The 13044-nt window shown below is 53.3% G+C and overlaps 3 protein-coding genes across 3 annotated transcripts in view; 1 reads left to right on the top strand and 2 right to left on the bottom strand.

Moving 5' to 3' along the window:
• The window catches only part of PTSG_07833 (uncharacterized protein), a gene marked incomplete at both ends in the record, with an annotated part of 4192 nt that extends 1646 nt beyond the window's left edge, over positions 1-2546 (bottom strand). Inside the window, 7 exons of the mRNA XM_004991580.1 lie at positions 507-650; positions 828-938; positions 1216-1319; positions 1507-1551; positions 1766-1862; positions 2015-2080; positions 2472-2546. Coding sequence (XP_004991637.1) covers positions 507-650; positions 828-938; positions 1216-1319; positions 1507-1551; positions 1766-1862; positions 2015-2080; positions 2472-2546 — 642 coding nt within the window. The remainder of the gene's footprint in view (positions 1-506; positions 651-827; positions 939-1215; positions 1320-1506; positions 1552-1765; positions 1863-2014; positions 2081-2471) is intronic.
• Positions 2547-3348: 802 nt separating this feature from the next.
• Positions 3349-10087, top strand: PTSG_07832 (uncharacterized protein; the record flags this gene model as incomplete). The annotated part of the gene is made up of 22 exons (XM_004991579.1): positions 3349-3471; positions 3811-3880; positions 4110-4217; positions 4375-4436; positions 4699-4764; positions 4998-5079; positions 5331-5383; positions 5663-5780; positions 6101-6265; positions 6509-6576; positions 6736-6806; positions 7020-7094; positions 7370-7433; positions 7712-7790; positions 7971-8037; positions 8320-8441; positions 8713-8758; positions 8933-9033; positions 9174-9337; positions 9576-9646; positions 9829-9870; positions 10042-10087. The coding sequence occupies 22 exons, from the start codon at positions 3349-3351 to the stop codon at positions 10085-10087; spliced, it is 1863 nt and encodes a 620-aa protein (XP_004991636.1).
• A 193-nt stretch (positions 10088-10280) lies between these two features.
• The window catches only part of PTSG_07831 (uncharacterized protein), a 3433-nt gene continuing 669 nt past the window's right edge, over positions 10281-13044 (bottom strand). Inside the window, exons 2-10 of the mRNA XM_004991578.1 lie at positions 12953-13044; positions 12498-12691; positions 12154-12261; positions 11932-12015; positions 11717-11745; positions 11332-11524; positions 11008-11160; positions 10803-10847; positions 10281-10647 (exon numbers count right to left, since the gene is read on the bottom strand). The exon at positions 12953-13044 is cut by the window's right edge and continues 299 nt beyond it. Coding sequence (XP_004991635.1) covers positions 10420-10647; positions 10803-10847; positions 11008-11160; positions 11332-11524; positions 11717-11745; positions 11932-12015; positions 12154-12261; positions 12498-12691; positions 12953-13044 — 1126 coding nt within the window. The 3' untranslated portion in view covers positions 10281-10419. The remainder of the gene's footprint in view (positions 10648-10802; positions 10848-11007; positions 11161-11331; positions 11525-11716; positions 11746-11931; positions 12016-12153; positions 12262-12497; positions 12692-12952) is intronic.

The following is a 13044-nucleotide window of genomic DNA, read 5'->3' as shown; positions in this document are numbered from 1 at the left end:
TACTCATCCTAGCACCTCGTAGTCGTCATCCTCACGCTCGTCGCTGTCCCCCTTACCCTTTCCCCCCCTCGCGCTACTGCTCGCCTTCCTAGTATTTGTAGTACTTAGTAATAGTCGACGTGGCGCAGTCGTCGTCGTAGTCGTAGTCGTCGTAGTCGTCGTCGTGTTAGTAGTATTGGTCGTCGTCGTCGTAATAGTGGTAGTGTCGTCGTCGTGGTAGTTGTTGTTGTTGTTGTTGTTGTTGTTGTTGTTGTTGTTGTTGTTGTTGTTGTTGTTGTTGTTGTTGTTGTTGTTGTTGTTGTTGTTGTTGTTGTTGTTGTTGTTGTTGTTGTTGTTGTAGTTGTCGTAGTAGTTGTTGTAGTTGTCGTAGTAGTTGTTGTAGTTGTTGTTGTAGTCGTAGTCGTCGTAGTTGTAGTCGTAGTAGTCGTGGTAGTTGTCGTAGTTGTTGTCGTTGTCGTTGTAGTTGTAGTAGTTGTTGTGGAGACAAACACACTAGCGCCCGTCACCGTGCAACGGTTGAAGCGGAACAACGTTGACGTTGCGCACGCCTGAATGTCATCGACGTGAGCGTCGTTCAGGGTGTACGTGACGAAAGCATCGTATGCCAGAACCTGGATGGTCTCGTGCGTATCGCCATTGTAGCGGCACACCTGATGGAAGCAAATCAAACCCACACAATCAGAGCGAAATGCTGGTTAGCACGGGTGTTGTTCGTGAAATGGCACTTGACACACGACACTTGACACGCACGACCGTTCATCAGCATCCCAAGCAAATCAAAGAGCAAGCACACGCACACACTAACACGTGCATGCATGCACACTCACCCTGCCAATGCCGCAGTCATCAGCGAGGGCCTGCTTCCACTTCTCGCCAAACAGGTCGAGGTCGGCATCGTTCTTGTCCGTCATGTTCTGGCGGTCGCACGCCACCTCAACCTACAGCCAACAGCAGCAGCAAGCGAAAACAATCACCGTGAGGCACGTATGAGGCATATGTGGGATTGCAGCGAATGCACAAACCGCTGAGCAATCCATGCAGCTGTGCACACTTGACGCCGTGCAGATGGCTGTCACCCTTCACACACACAACACACACGCACACACACGCACACACAAACACACACACACACACACACACACTCACTCACACGCAGAGTTTCTGGTAGTGGCAGTGCATGTATGCAAAGTACACTTGAACCAAGCATGAACTTACGCGCATGGGAGTATCGAAGATGTTCTGGGTGCAGTTGGCGATGGCCTTGCAGTTCTTGTTGGTGCCACCACCCTCGACGGTGCACGGCCACACGCGCAAGCAATCTGCAACATTCAGTATTCGAACAACGTAGGGCAGGGATACATACGTGTGAGGCACTGTTTGACGAGAGCCGGTCTCAGAGTTGAGGCGCACAGGCGCTTTGAGCCGCCACCATGTGACACTTGGAGCATGCAAGCAGGCACGCGACCCTAAAAAGAGTTTTGCAGTCTCAGGCTCAAGCATCCGTACCGCCATCGGAGCATTCGGAGAAGCGACGGCACTGGCATGTTCCACCTGAAAATGCAAGCAAGCAAAGCGGCACAGCGCATCAGTTGGTGTGGGTGCGTGAGACACATCATACAACTATGACGCTTACACACACACACACACACACACACACAGCTTGCGTGGAATTGAGAACACGAGAACCCACTCACTTCACACAACTGAGAAGCACGTGTCGCAGAGTAGCTCGCAAGCAGGTGGGTGGGTGAGGGGAAATGCTCACCGATATCGCAACGCTCGCGGTTCAGGCCTGTTGCGCCGCCGCTCTCAAAGTAGTACCCGGAGTTTGAATCGGTCAGATCGCCGCATTCAACAAGGTTCTGATGTGTGTGTGTGTGTGTGTGTGCGTGTGAGGAATGTGAGTGGTTGCACATTGGGTGGTTGATGAGTGGTTGCGCATTGAGTGATGGCACGAGGGCGGAACAAAGCGCGCGTCACCAGCATCAGTGCCCTACACAACACATTGCCTCACCACAGCGGAGAAGAATTCAGAGGCGGTAAGCTCGGTTCCAAGGACGACGCCATCAGGTGGGCTTTGCTGCCATCGTGATAAGAAATGGATGGGTGAGTTGATGACGACAACGTGGATTTGATGTAATGGATGAGATGGGTTGGTGCAAGGCAAATGAGAGGTGGTTGAGAAGGTGATGGTGAGGCACCCAAGCAAGCACGCGCGTAAACCAATATGTGCCTTTCTCTCTCCCTCCTCCTCTTCTTCTTCTTCTTGCTCCTCCTCTTTCCATGCATGCATGGAAGCATGAGAAGCTGTTGTGGCTTGCCAGGTGGTACGAGCAGGCCATCCATCACACGAGCCGGCCGCGTTCCCCTTTCTTCTTCCCCTTTCTTCTTCCCCTTTCTTCTTCCCCCTTTCTTCCTCCTCCTTCTCTCCCCTTTCTTCCTCCTCCTTCTCTCCTTCACAACCGACTCACCGCGATGGCGGCGGGGTAGGAGAACGCTGCAAGCACAGCCAACAGCAACAGCGCTGTTGTGGTTTGCTGCCTCATGGTTGCGGTTTTGAAGCTCGCTCGGTGATGGAGATGGAGACGGGAGGTGATAGTCAACCGTGTAAAGAAAGAAGCGGGAACAAGCGGGAGGAGGAGAAGCAAGGCACGCTGTTTTGGAGCAAGGCGTGTGGTGGGATGAATGAAAGTCTGATTGGGTAGGGTGGGGATGTGGCTTGGCGCAACAACCAACCAAGAAGGTGCGACAGAGCAGGTGCTGATAGACACAACACGAAGCAAGAGCGAGTGAATGAAAGATGCAACGCACAGCCAGCCAGCACAGGCAGCGGGAGAAACAAAAAAACTTGCACCACGCGCGCAAAGCACACAGCAACAAAAGAAAAACTGAGTGAGCGAGACCTCGCGCTTGCACACTGGCTCGTGCACAACAATGGTCTGTTGCTGCGGCGTGTGTTTTGACTGATGAGGAGCGAGCGGGTGTGTGCGCGCGTGGGCGACAACCGTTACAAAGTTTGCCATCGCATTTCGGTTGACCTGACGAGATTTTCGCCACGTTCGGGTTGGGTCCTTGACAATTCTCACGGGTGGAGCCCTGCGAACGAGGCTGCGATGCGCCAGCGAAGGTCCCACAACGGTATTTCCATTGTGAGCAGAAGTGCTGCACAACAACAACAACAACAGCAACAAGCGAAAACAAACGGACGCTTGGTGCATGCAAGCAACAACGGATTGTTTGCGCAAATTTTGCTCAAACATTCGTCAGCCACTCATTTCGTCAGTAATTTCCATTTTTATGCTGTCCGCGACGGCTGCCTGGCCCCTTGAATTGAAAAAATTGCACAAGATGGACCTGTCGACGTTTCGACAACTGCTGAAGGACGGCAGTGGTAATGATGCCGATAGTGGTGGTGGTGGTGGTGGTGTAGGGCTCAATGCCTTCTACATCCCCAGCGCAGATGAACACCAGGTATTGTGCGTGTTGCGCGTGTGTGTGTGTGTGTGTCTGTGTCTGTGTGTGTCTGTGTGTGTATGTCTGTGTCTGTGTGTGTGTGTGTGTATGTGTGTTTGTCTGTGTGTGTATGTGTGTGCGTAGTTGCTGGCTCATTTGTCCTCCTTGTTTGGGTATTGCTGTGTACACCACACTCACTCACTCACTCACTCGCACACTCACTCACTCACACTCACTCACTCACACTCACTCGCCCACTCACTCACTCACTCACTCACTCGCCCACTCACTCACTCACTCACTCACTCGCTCACTCGCCCACTCACTCACTCACTCACTCATCACTCACTCACTTAGAATGAGTACCCGCCCGAGTTTGCTCGTCGACGACAATTTGCCACTGGCTTCACGGGTTCTGCTGGTCCGTGTGATGCATGCGCATGCGTTCATTGTCTGATCATCTCTGTTGCTTGCTGCCTGTTATCGACACGCAGTCAACATTCCCCTTTGCACACGCTTATCTCTGCCTCACACAAACACACACACGTACGCATACGCACTCACACACGCACTCACACACAAACACACACACACACACACACTCTCTCTCTCTCTCTCTCGCCTTTTCTTTTTGCAACCACTCACACAAGGGGAAGCCGTTGTCACGGAGACAAAGGCAGCAATGTGGACGGACGGTCGTTACTGGGTTCAAGCACAACAGCAACTGGACACGAGCCAGTGGACGCTCATGAAAACTGGTGTGTGTTGGGAGGTGCCCGTCTGTGTTTGTGCTGTGTGTGTGTGTGTGTGTGTGTGTGTGTGTGTGTGTGTGTGTGTGTGTGTGTGTGTGTGTGTGTGTGCTGTCTTGTGCATGTTGCGACCCTGCAAGCTCAACCCATTCTCTCCCTCCCTTTTCGTCAGGGTCTCAGGGCTGCCCCAGTGTGGAGGAGTTTCTCACAAAGGAGCTCAAGCCCGGTGACAAGGTGCCTCTTCGCTGCAGCTGCTGATGCTATTCTTCCGTGTCAAAATGTTGAGATGGTGGACCCACGGTGCCTGGCAACCCGCACTACCAATTACATGCATACTTACACACACACACTCTCTCTCACACACACACACACACTCTCTCTCTCTCTCTCTCTCTCTCTCTCTCTCTCTCTCTCTCTCTCTCGCACACACACACACACACACTCTCTCTCTCTCTCTCACACACACACACACACCCTCGACAACTTGCCTGTTCAGGTTGGCATTGACCCACGGCACGTGCAGCACTCTGCATTTGAATCCATGCGCAGCGCATTGGCAAAGGTGACGACGCACAACGACACAACACAACAGCTGCACAACCATGCAACAACAACACACAATGCAACAACACGGTTTATTGTTGTGTGATTTGGATGCTGCATGTGCATGCGTCATCGACAGAGCGGCGCTGCTGTCGCTTGCTCGCGTGCGTGACTGCTTCCATTGACCGTCGTCCACTTCAAGCTGCTCACGTTCTTCTTGTTGACAATGGCTGTCATGGCTGGTGCTTGCAGGCAAAGGTTGCACTGGTTCCTGTGTCGGAGAACCCCGTTGATGAGCTCTGGGGCGACAGCGATCGTCCGCCCGCCCCATCCGGTCAGCGCGCCGCTGCTGCACTTACTGTTCGCTCGCGTTGACAGTTTCCTTTGGGTTTGGTTTGCTTCGTTGCTTGGCGGCTTGGTTGGTTGTGGTGTGGTTGCATGTGGTGTGGTTGCATGTGGTGTGGTGTGATGGTGTGGGTGTGTGTTCACATCTGTGCTCGCATCTGCTCCCATGCATGCCGTCATCACCTGCCACTCACACCCGGCGTGCGTGTTGCTGCCCTTGTTGTTCTTGTTGTGTTTCAGGTGACATCTTTGCGCTGGATGACAAGTACACCGGGCAAACTGTGAATGACAAGGTGCGGTGTTCGTTGTCGATGTTGATTCAACGAACATGACTACGATCACAATGCGAAAATACACGCACACACGCACACGCGTGCGCATAAATTTACTAATACACAAGACACGACCGCTGGCAGAGCGTGGCTCCGCTCCATTTCGCTGCTGGGGCGTTGCCCTTGAACGTTCTCACGTCCTGCCATCCACATTCCTTCTCCGTGTGTGTGTGTGTGTGTGTGTGTGTGTGTGTGTGTGTGTGTGTGTGTGTGTGTGTGTGTGTGTGTGACGGCCCACAGCTGGCGGCTGTGCGCGGTGTGTTGCAGACGAATGGCTGCTCCTCCCTCGTCGTCACGGCGCTGGATGAAGTTGCTTGGCTCTTCAACCTCAGGGGCAGCGATGTCCCGTACTCCCCAGGTCCGCAGCGCTTGCTTCCTCTTGCTCGCGTGCGCGTGTATTCGTATTCGTATTCGTGATGGATTTGTTTGTCTGTGTGTGTGTGTGTGTGTCTATGTGTGTGTGTGTATTCGTATTCGTATTCGTGATGGGTTGTGAGTTTTTGTGAGTCTCTGCATGCCTCTATGTGACTGCGTGTCCCCGTCCTTTCTCTCGCACTGCTGCACAGCGTGGATACTTCCAACGTTGCTGTTCTAACCTGCAGTCCATACCCTACATCTCCCTTTTCCACTTTGCCTGGATCCATGCGGGCGTGCATCTTTGGTCATTGTCGTCCACAGTGTTTCTGGCCTATGCACTCGTCACGCAGGACGCCGTCACCATCTACACGGACGAGCACAGGTTTGCCCCCGCTGTCCTTCCACGCCTCCAGCGGTCCTCCGTCTCTGTGAAACCTTATGGCGCATTCTTTGATGACATTGCCACGCAAGCGCCCATCCTCACAGGTGTTGTTATGCTATTGAGCACTACCTTTTGCGCGCGTGCGGTGTGTGTGTGTGTGTGTGTGTGTGTGTGTGTGTGTGTGTGTGTGTGTGTGTGTGTGTGTGTGTGTGTGTGTGTGTGTGTGTGTGTGTGTGACACAAGTGCTGTCATCGTTTGCCACCACCACCATTAACGTGTGAGTGCGCTGCACGATCGATGTGCGCTTGGCTCTCAACCTTCCAGCCCGTGTTTATGCAAACTGTCAGAGCACGGCGACATCTGGGTTGGTGACAAGTGCACGGAGGCCCTCTGGCGTCTCATCCCACGCAACAAGGTGCTAACTCGCGCCAACGTGTCAGTTGTGCTTGCGCGCGCGCGCGCGTGTGTGTGTGCGCTTGTGCGCCTGTGTGTGAACGTTCCACACCTTGTCAGTTCTCAACACAACTGTCCTGTCTCTGTTGTTTCCATTTGTCTTTTCCACGCGTTGTGTCAGGCGTGCGTGAAGATGACGCCCACAAACGAGCTCAAGGCTATCAAGAACGACACAGAGTTGCAGGGCATGCGGTAACCACCTATATACACACGCACATACACAGACAAGTTTGCCATTGACAAACGCAAACGTGTACAGGCACAGGCACAGCCATACACACGCATAACTACTCATACACACACATCGTGAACATGTTTGTTTGCGTGCACTTTTGGCCGGTGGGAACACCTTACCCTCAACCCCCCCCCCCTTCTCTCTCTGCGTGTGCGCCGCTCTTTGAACAGAAACTGTCACATTCGCGATGGTGTTGCTCTTTGTCGCTTTTTTCACTGGATGGATGCGCAATTCGACGGCCAGCGGTGCGCATCGTGTGTTCCTTTCTCCGACTGCGCGTGTGTGTGCGTGTGCGTGCGTGTGTGTGTGTGTGCGTGTGCGTGCGTGCGTGTGTGTGTGTGTGTGTGTGTGTGTGTGTGTGTGTGTGTGTGTGTGTGTGTGTGTGTGTGTGTGTGTCCCTCTTTCTGTACGGGCCCGTCCGTCTTTGTACGCGGACCTCAACACACATACGCATGACCACACTGTGCTATCTCACCATTCCCCGTTGAACCAATCAACCACCCACTCATCTTACCATCAGCGGGTCGGGCATGAAGCTCACGGAAATCACTGTTGCCGATAAAGTCGAGGAGTTTCGACGGTACGTCGATGTATGTGTGTGTGCGTGTGTGTGCGTGGATGTATGTGTGTATGTGTGTGTGCGTGTGTGTGTGTGCGTGCGTGCGTATGTGTGTGTGTGTGTGTCTGCACTGCACTGTACTGTTCTGTCCATCTGTCTGCCTGTCTCTCTGTTTGTCCATCTGTATGTGTGCCGACCAGTCCGTGTATGCGTATTGTCACGTTCGCCAGTGGTACTCACACCAATGCAACCTAACCGCCGCCGCCGCCGCCAATAACTTCGTGTCGTGGTGATACCAGCGAGGAGGAGGATTTCGTCAGTCTGAGTTTCCCTTCCATCTCCAGTGTTGGCGGCAACGCAGCAATGCCGCATTACACCCCAGGTCGTCACGCCGTGTGATGTGATGTGATGTGACGTGTTGTTGTCTGGAACGTGTGAATGAATGTTGCTCAGCCACTGGCTGCCGTGCTGTTTCGATGTGCACATGGCTGTGACAGGCAGACTCGTGTGCTGATGTGTGCATGTTCTCGCCCCACACTCGACGCTGCTCTGCTCCGTGCAGATGTGTCGACATGCAAAGTCGTCGACAACCAGCATGTCTACCTCCTTGACAGCGGTGCCCAGTACTTGTACGTCCAAGCGCTTGATGTTTTTGCACAATTTTTTGTGGGCAAACACAACAAACATATGCTACTAGCTACAGTTGAGCTGTATGCCTCGTTGTCAACACAAGCGTCCACCACCAACACATGTACACACACACACACATGTACTCACACACACGCACACACATGTACTCACACATGTACTCACGCACACGCACACACACACACACACACACACACACACACACACACACACACACACACACACACACACACACACACACACACACACACACACACACACAGGGACGGTACGACGGACGTGACGCGAACGGTGCACTTTGGCGAGCCGACGGCGGAGGAGAAGCGTGCCTTCACCGCTGTTCTCAAGGGCCACATTGCTCTGGCTCGCTCCATCTTCCCCACAGGTTTGATGGTGATGCACAGTGGCCGTGGTGTCGATGGGTGCAGGACGAGGGGAGCGGAGAGGGGAAAGTACCGGTGCAGGACAATGGTGTGTGTCTGTATGTTTAGCTGCGTGTTTGTGTGTGTGTGTGTGTTTGCATGTGTGTGTGTGTGTGTCGGTGTGTCGGTGGGTGTGTTTGTGTTTGCATGTGTGTGTGTGTGTGTGTTGCATTGTGTTCGTGCTGTTGCCGCTGCTGTTGACTCCATGATGTGCTGTTCTTTGTTTTGATTTAGGAACTGACGGTCGCACGCTTGACGCTCTCGCTCGCGCCCCAATCTGGTCCGCAATCACACACACGCGCATACACACGTACATACACACATACACACACACACATCGCATGCTCGCGTGTCTCCGCGTTTGCACTTCTGTTCCATGCACTTCGATCCTGACGACTTGTTTGTTGTGTTCTTTTGCATCGCCACCCCACCCGTGTGCGCTCGCACGCTTCAGGCAGTTTGGCCTGACATACACGCATGGCACTGGCCACGGCGTCGGCTCGTTCCTCAACGTGCACGAAGGGCCGATGCTGCTCTCCTTCAAAAAAGGAGCAGGTGCGCACTGCGCTCTCAACATCGGCTGTCGTCTGCTGAGTGATTCTAGCTGAACGCATGATTGGTGTTAATTGGTGATAACTACACTCACTCACACACACACACACACACATACACACACACACACACACACCGTGTAGCCACGCATGAGGGCTTGCATGCAGGCAATGTGGTGACGATTGAGCCCGGTTACTACCAAGAAAACGACTTTGGCATTCGCATTGAGAATGTGGAGATTGTGGCGCCGTCGCTGGAGCAGAGCGGATTCCTGCAGTTTGAAGCTGTCACGCTCGTCCCCATCCAGGTCCGTCAGACACCAAGCATTTGGTGGTGGTGGTGGTGGTGGTGGTGGTGGTGGTGGTGGCGGTGGCTGTTTCTTGTGACAGTGGTGCATGTGGAGCGTGTGGGAACGCACAGCTACAACAGGAGTGGATGGTGCGTCACTGTGATGCCATCTTTTGAACGCCATCCATCATCACCCACCACCTCCTCCTCTTCCATACGCATATTCTGTGGTCGTTGTTGCGATTACATGTGCACAGGCGAAGATGATTGATCGTGATTTGCTCACAGCAGAAGACATCAAGTGGATCAACGACTATCACGACAGTGCGTTGGTTGCACGTGCGTGTGTGTGTGTGTGTGTATGTGTGTGTGTGTGTGTGTGTGTGTGTGTGTGTGTGTGGATGTGTGTGTGCGGGTGTGCAGGTGTGCGCGTCTTCCTGCCATGTGTGCCGGTGTGAGGTTTCGTTCACACTAATCCGCGTATTTCTTTGCTTCATTTCGCCACTGCAGGTGTCGCCAAGTCATTGGACAGCAACTTCAGGAGCGCGGCCTGTGAGTCTCAAAGTTAACAACCCCTTGCAGTTGACACACACACACGCACACATGCACACATGCACACTCGCTCACACACACTCTCTCACTCACTTCTGTTTTTGTCGAATTGGTCGTGACTTCTCACGCAAACCGCTTGTATTGTCTGCTTGTGGATTCGCGCTTCATCAGGGTGGAGGTCATGGAGTGGCTGCACGCAAGCACGATGCCGCTCTAACGTTACACTTACGAGATGCATCACAGCACAAGTGTGTGTGTGTGTGTGTGTGTGTGTGTCCGTTTATCTGTCTGGAAAAGCTGACCTTCTTTGGGATGGTAATTGCGTGCGTGTGGTGTGTGCATGTGTGACTTTGCCGGTCGGGACCTTCCTCTACGTGCGTGTTTCCTCTGTTCTTGCATTGCTGGTTGTTTGGCGTTGTTGTTTCATGTTTGTGCGAATAAACATCGACACTCGCGTGGCCGTAACTCTCCATTCGCATCCAACAACCGCACAGTGCTGACCAACGCCAGCTCGCAACAGCGCGATGTACATGATGCAAAGAGGAACACTCACTCTTCCTGCTTTGCTCGTTTCTCTGGCAGCAACTCCTGCGTCTCGTGCGTCGCTACCTCTCCTGCTGTTGCCGTTGTCGCTGCTGCCTCCTCTGCAGGCGTGGCCGTCGTCGTTGCTGCTGATGCTGCGAGTTCTTTGGTCACAGCTGTTTCCTTTCGCCTGCTCAGCTGCCGCAACACACCCTCCGCGCCAGGATCAACAAGCCTGTCCACGCGCAACGCTTCCTGGAGATGTGTGTGTGTGTGTGTGCGCGTGCGTGTGTGTGTTGTGTGTGTGTGTGTGCGTGTGTGTGTGTGTGTGAGCGGCAAGAAGCAGCACTGGGCATGTGAGAACGAGGTAAGCACATACACACACACACACGTGTTGGCTGAAGACGAACCAGCACAGCATCGATGTTGGAATCGTCAACAAAGTTGCCAGACACCTGCAGCCACGCGTGTGCATGAGTGTGTGTGTGTGTGTGTGAAAGAAGGGTCGTGGAGGGTGGAGTGTCACTGTGCGAGTGCCGTCGTTGCACTGAAACAGAACATGAAATGAAGTTCATGCTACACACATGAACACGTTTGCACGCCATCAAAACGCACTGCAATGGAGTCTGTGATGTTCTGGACGGCATGCGGGGAACCGGACGGAACAAACAGCAGTTCGCCAGCTTGAAGATCGCACATGAGCGGTTGCGTGCAAGCATACAAGTCATGCGGACACGCCTCTCCTGGTGAATGGTCAAACGGGTGCACCTGTAGGAAAGGAGTGCACATGCAGCCGATGAGTGCATGTAATGTGTACATGGTAATACGTTAAAGCAGAAAGTTCAAACATGCGCCCGTGATGTGATGTGATAAGCAGAGCATCAAATGTCAAGGTAGGCGTAATGCTACATGCATCACCATCACCATCAGCAGTGTCACCTTGAACGAAAGTTGTCCGGCTTCGGTGAGATCGGGGTTGAGTTTCGGTGTGTCACCGGGTGGAAAGAAGATCCACCGCTTCACGCCGCTCACAAGAAACATCCAAAAGTTGCTGGCAAATGCGTCCACGTGCAAATCACTCACAACGCCCGCGTTTCCAATGAACAAACTCGGCCACGACCTCGCATACTTGCTGCGCGCAAGAGAAAGAGAGGTCATGCATGTGAGTGAATGAGATGGTATGTGTGTCTGTGTGTGTCTGCGTGTGTCTGTCTGTGTCTGTGTGTGTCTGTGTCTGTTGGATGGTAACTATATTGAACACCTCTACGCACGTGATTGAAAAGCATGCGTGCAGATACACACATGCATATACGCACACACGAACCTGTTTGGTTCCAATTGGTGAAGAAACTCCTGTGGCGTTGTGGCAAACCACAGGAAAGGGTGGGGTGGCGTGTGAAGAGGGGATGCGGTTCAGAAACAAAGCAAGTGGCACGTCATGTCACACACACACACACACACACAAACACACACACACACACACACGCACACACACACACGCACGCACACACACACACGAGCACACACACACACACACACATGTTCAAAATATTTGGGGATGTGGAAGTGTGCCATAAGCTCTGGTAAATGCAGTTGAAGGCTCTGGTCAAAGACGTAGTGCTTCTGTGTTTGTGTTTGTTGGAGAGGCGAACAGCATGTGAGCACAGTGCATTTGTTGACACACACACACACACGCACACACATGGAGAGTCTAACACAGCGTGTACTTACACACACACACATGTATGCACACAGACGCACCTTGTATGCTGCATGTCGCTTGTCGAGAAAGTCGGATATGGTGGTGGTTTCAGCCGCATCCAGCCGCGCCCACTGCAAGGACTTGCGATTCTCCTTGCGCAGTGTCACCTGCACAACGCATTTGCCATGATGAGGCAGCGTTGCCAGACTCGAAGGGGTTTCATTCCACACAGCACTCGCACATGTAGCATTGCAATGACAGCAGCAGCTTCAATATAGTACAGTCGCACAATCATACACAACCACACACTCTCTCTCATTCACTCATTCACTCACTTATTCACTCACGCACTCACAACCGCACACGCAACCGCACACGCAATCGCGAGACGCCAATGCAGCACCTTCCGATGGCCGACCATGGTGCGAACCCACTCCTGCGTCCATGCGCCCTCGAGCACGGCGGCGCTGAGTCCACGGATGACGACGGGTCTGCGGCGGTTGGCGTACTCGTGGCGAAACCGCTCCACTGTCAGCGATGATGCGTCCTCCACTGGCACCGCCGCATATGGTGGGCAGGTGCGCCGCGGTAGCGCTGCTGCTTGAGCACAGCACGACAGCAGCATGGGGATGGAGATGAGAACGGGAAAAAAGGTTGACGCAATCAATCGCGTTGATGCATGCTTTTCCATGTGCCATTCATGTGCTGTTTGCATGGCACGCGCGTGCAAAGGCATGCGGTACACTAGTATTGCATAAACGCACGCAGAATCACAAACACATGACACCAGCAACTACAACAACCCTTGCAACGACAACAACGACGGCCACAACTGGACTCGCGAACATGAGAACGTACGCTGCGATCGAAGAGCTGCTTGTTCTGTCTCGATGCGTGCGAAGCGCTGGACGTGTTTGTGGATCCACTGCAGCTCCGAATTGCTTGAGTCC

Source organism: Salpingoeca rosetta (genome assembly GCF_000188695.1).
Source record: "Salpingoeca rosetta unplaced genomic scaffold supercont1.19, whole genome shotgun sequence".
In the NCBI taxonomy this organism is placed as follows: domain Eukaryota; class Choanoflagellata; order Craspedida; family Salpingoecidae; genus Salpingoeca; species Salpingoeca rosetta.
The sequence above is the reverse complement of the archived record's forward strand: the minus strand, read 5'-3'. Positions and strand labels throughout refer to the sequence as shown.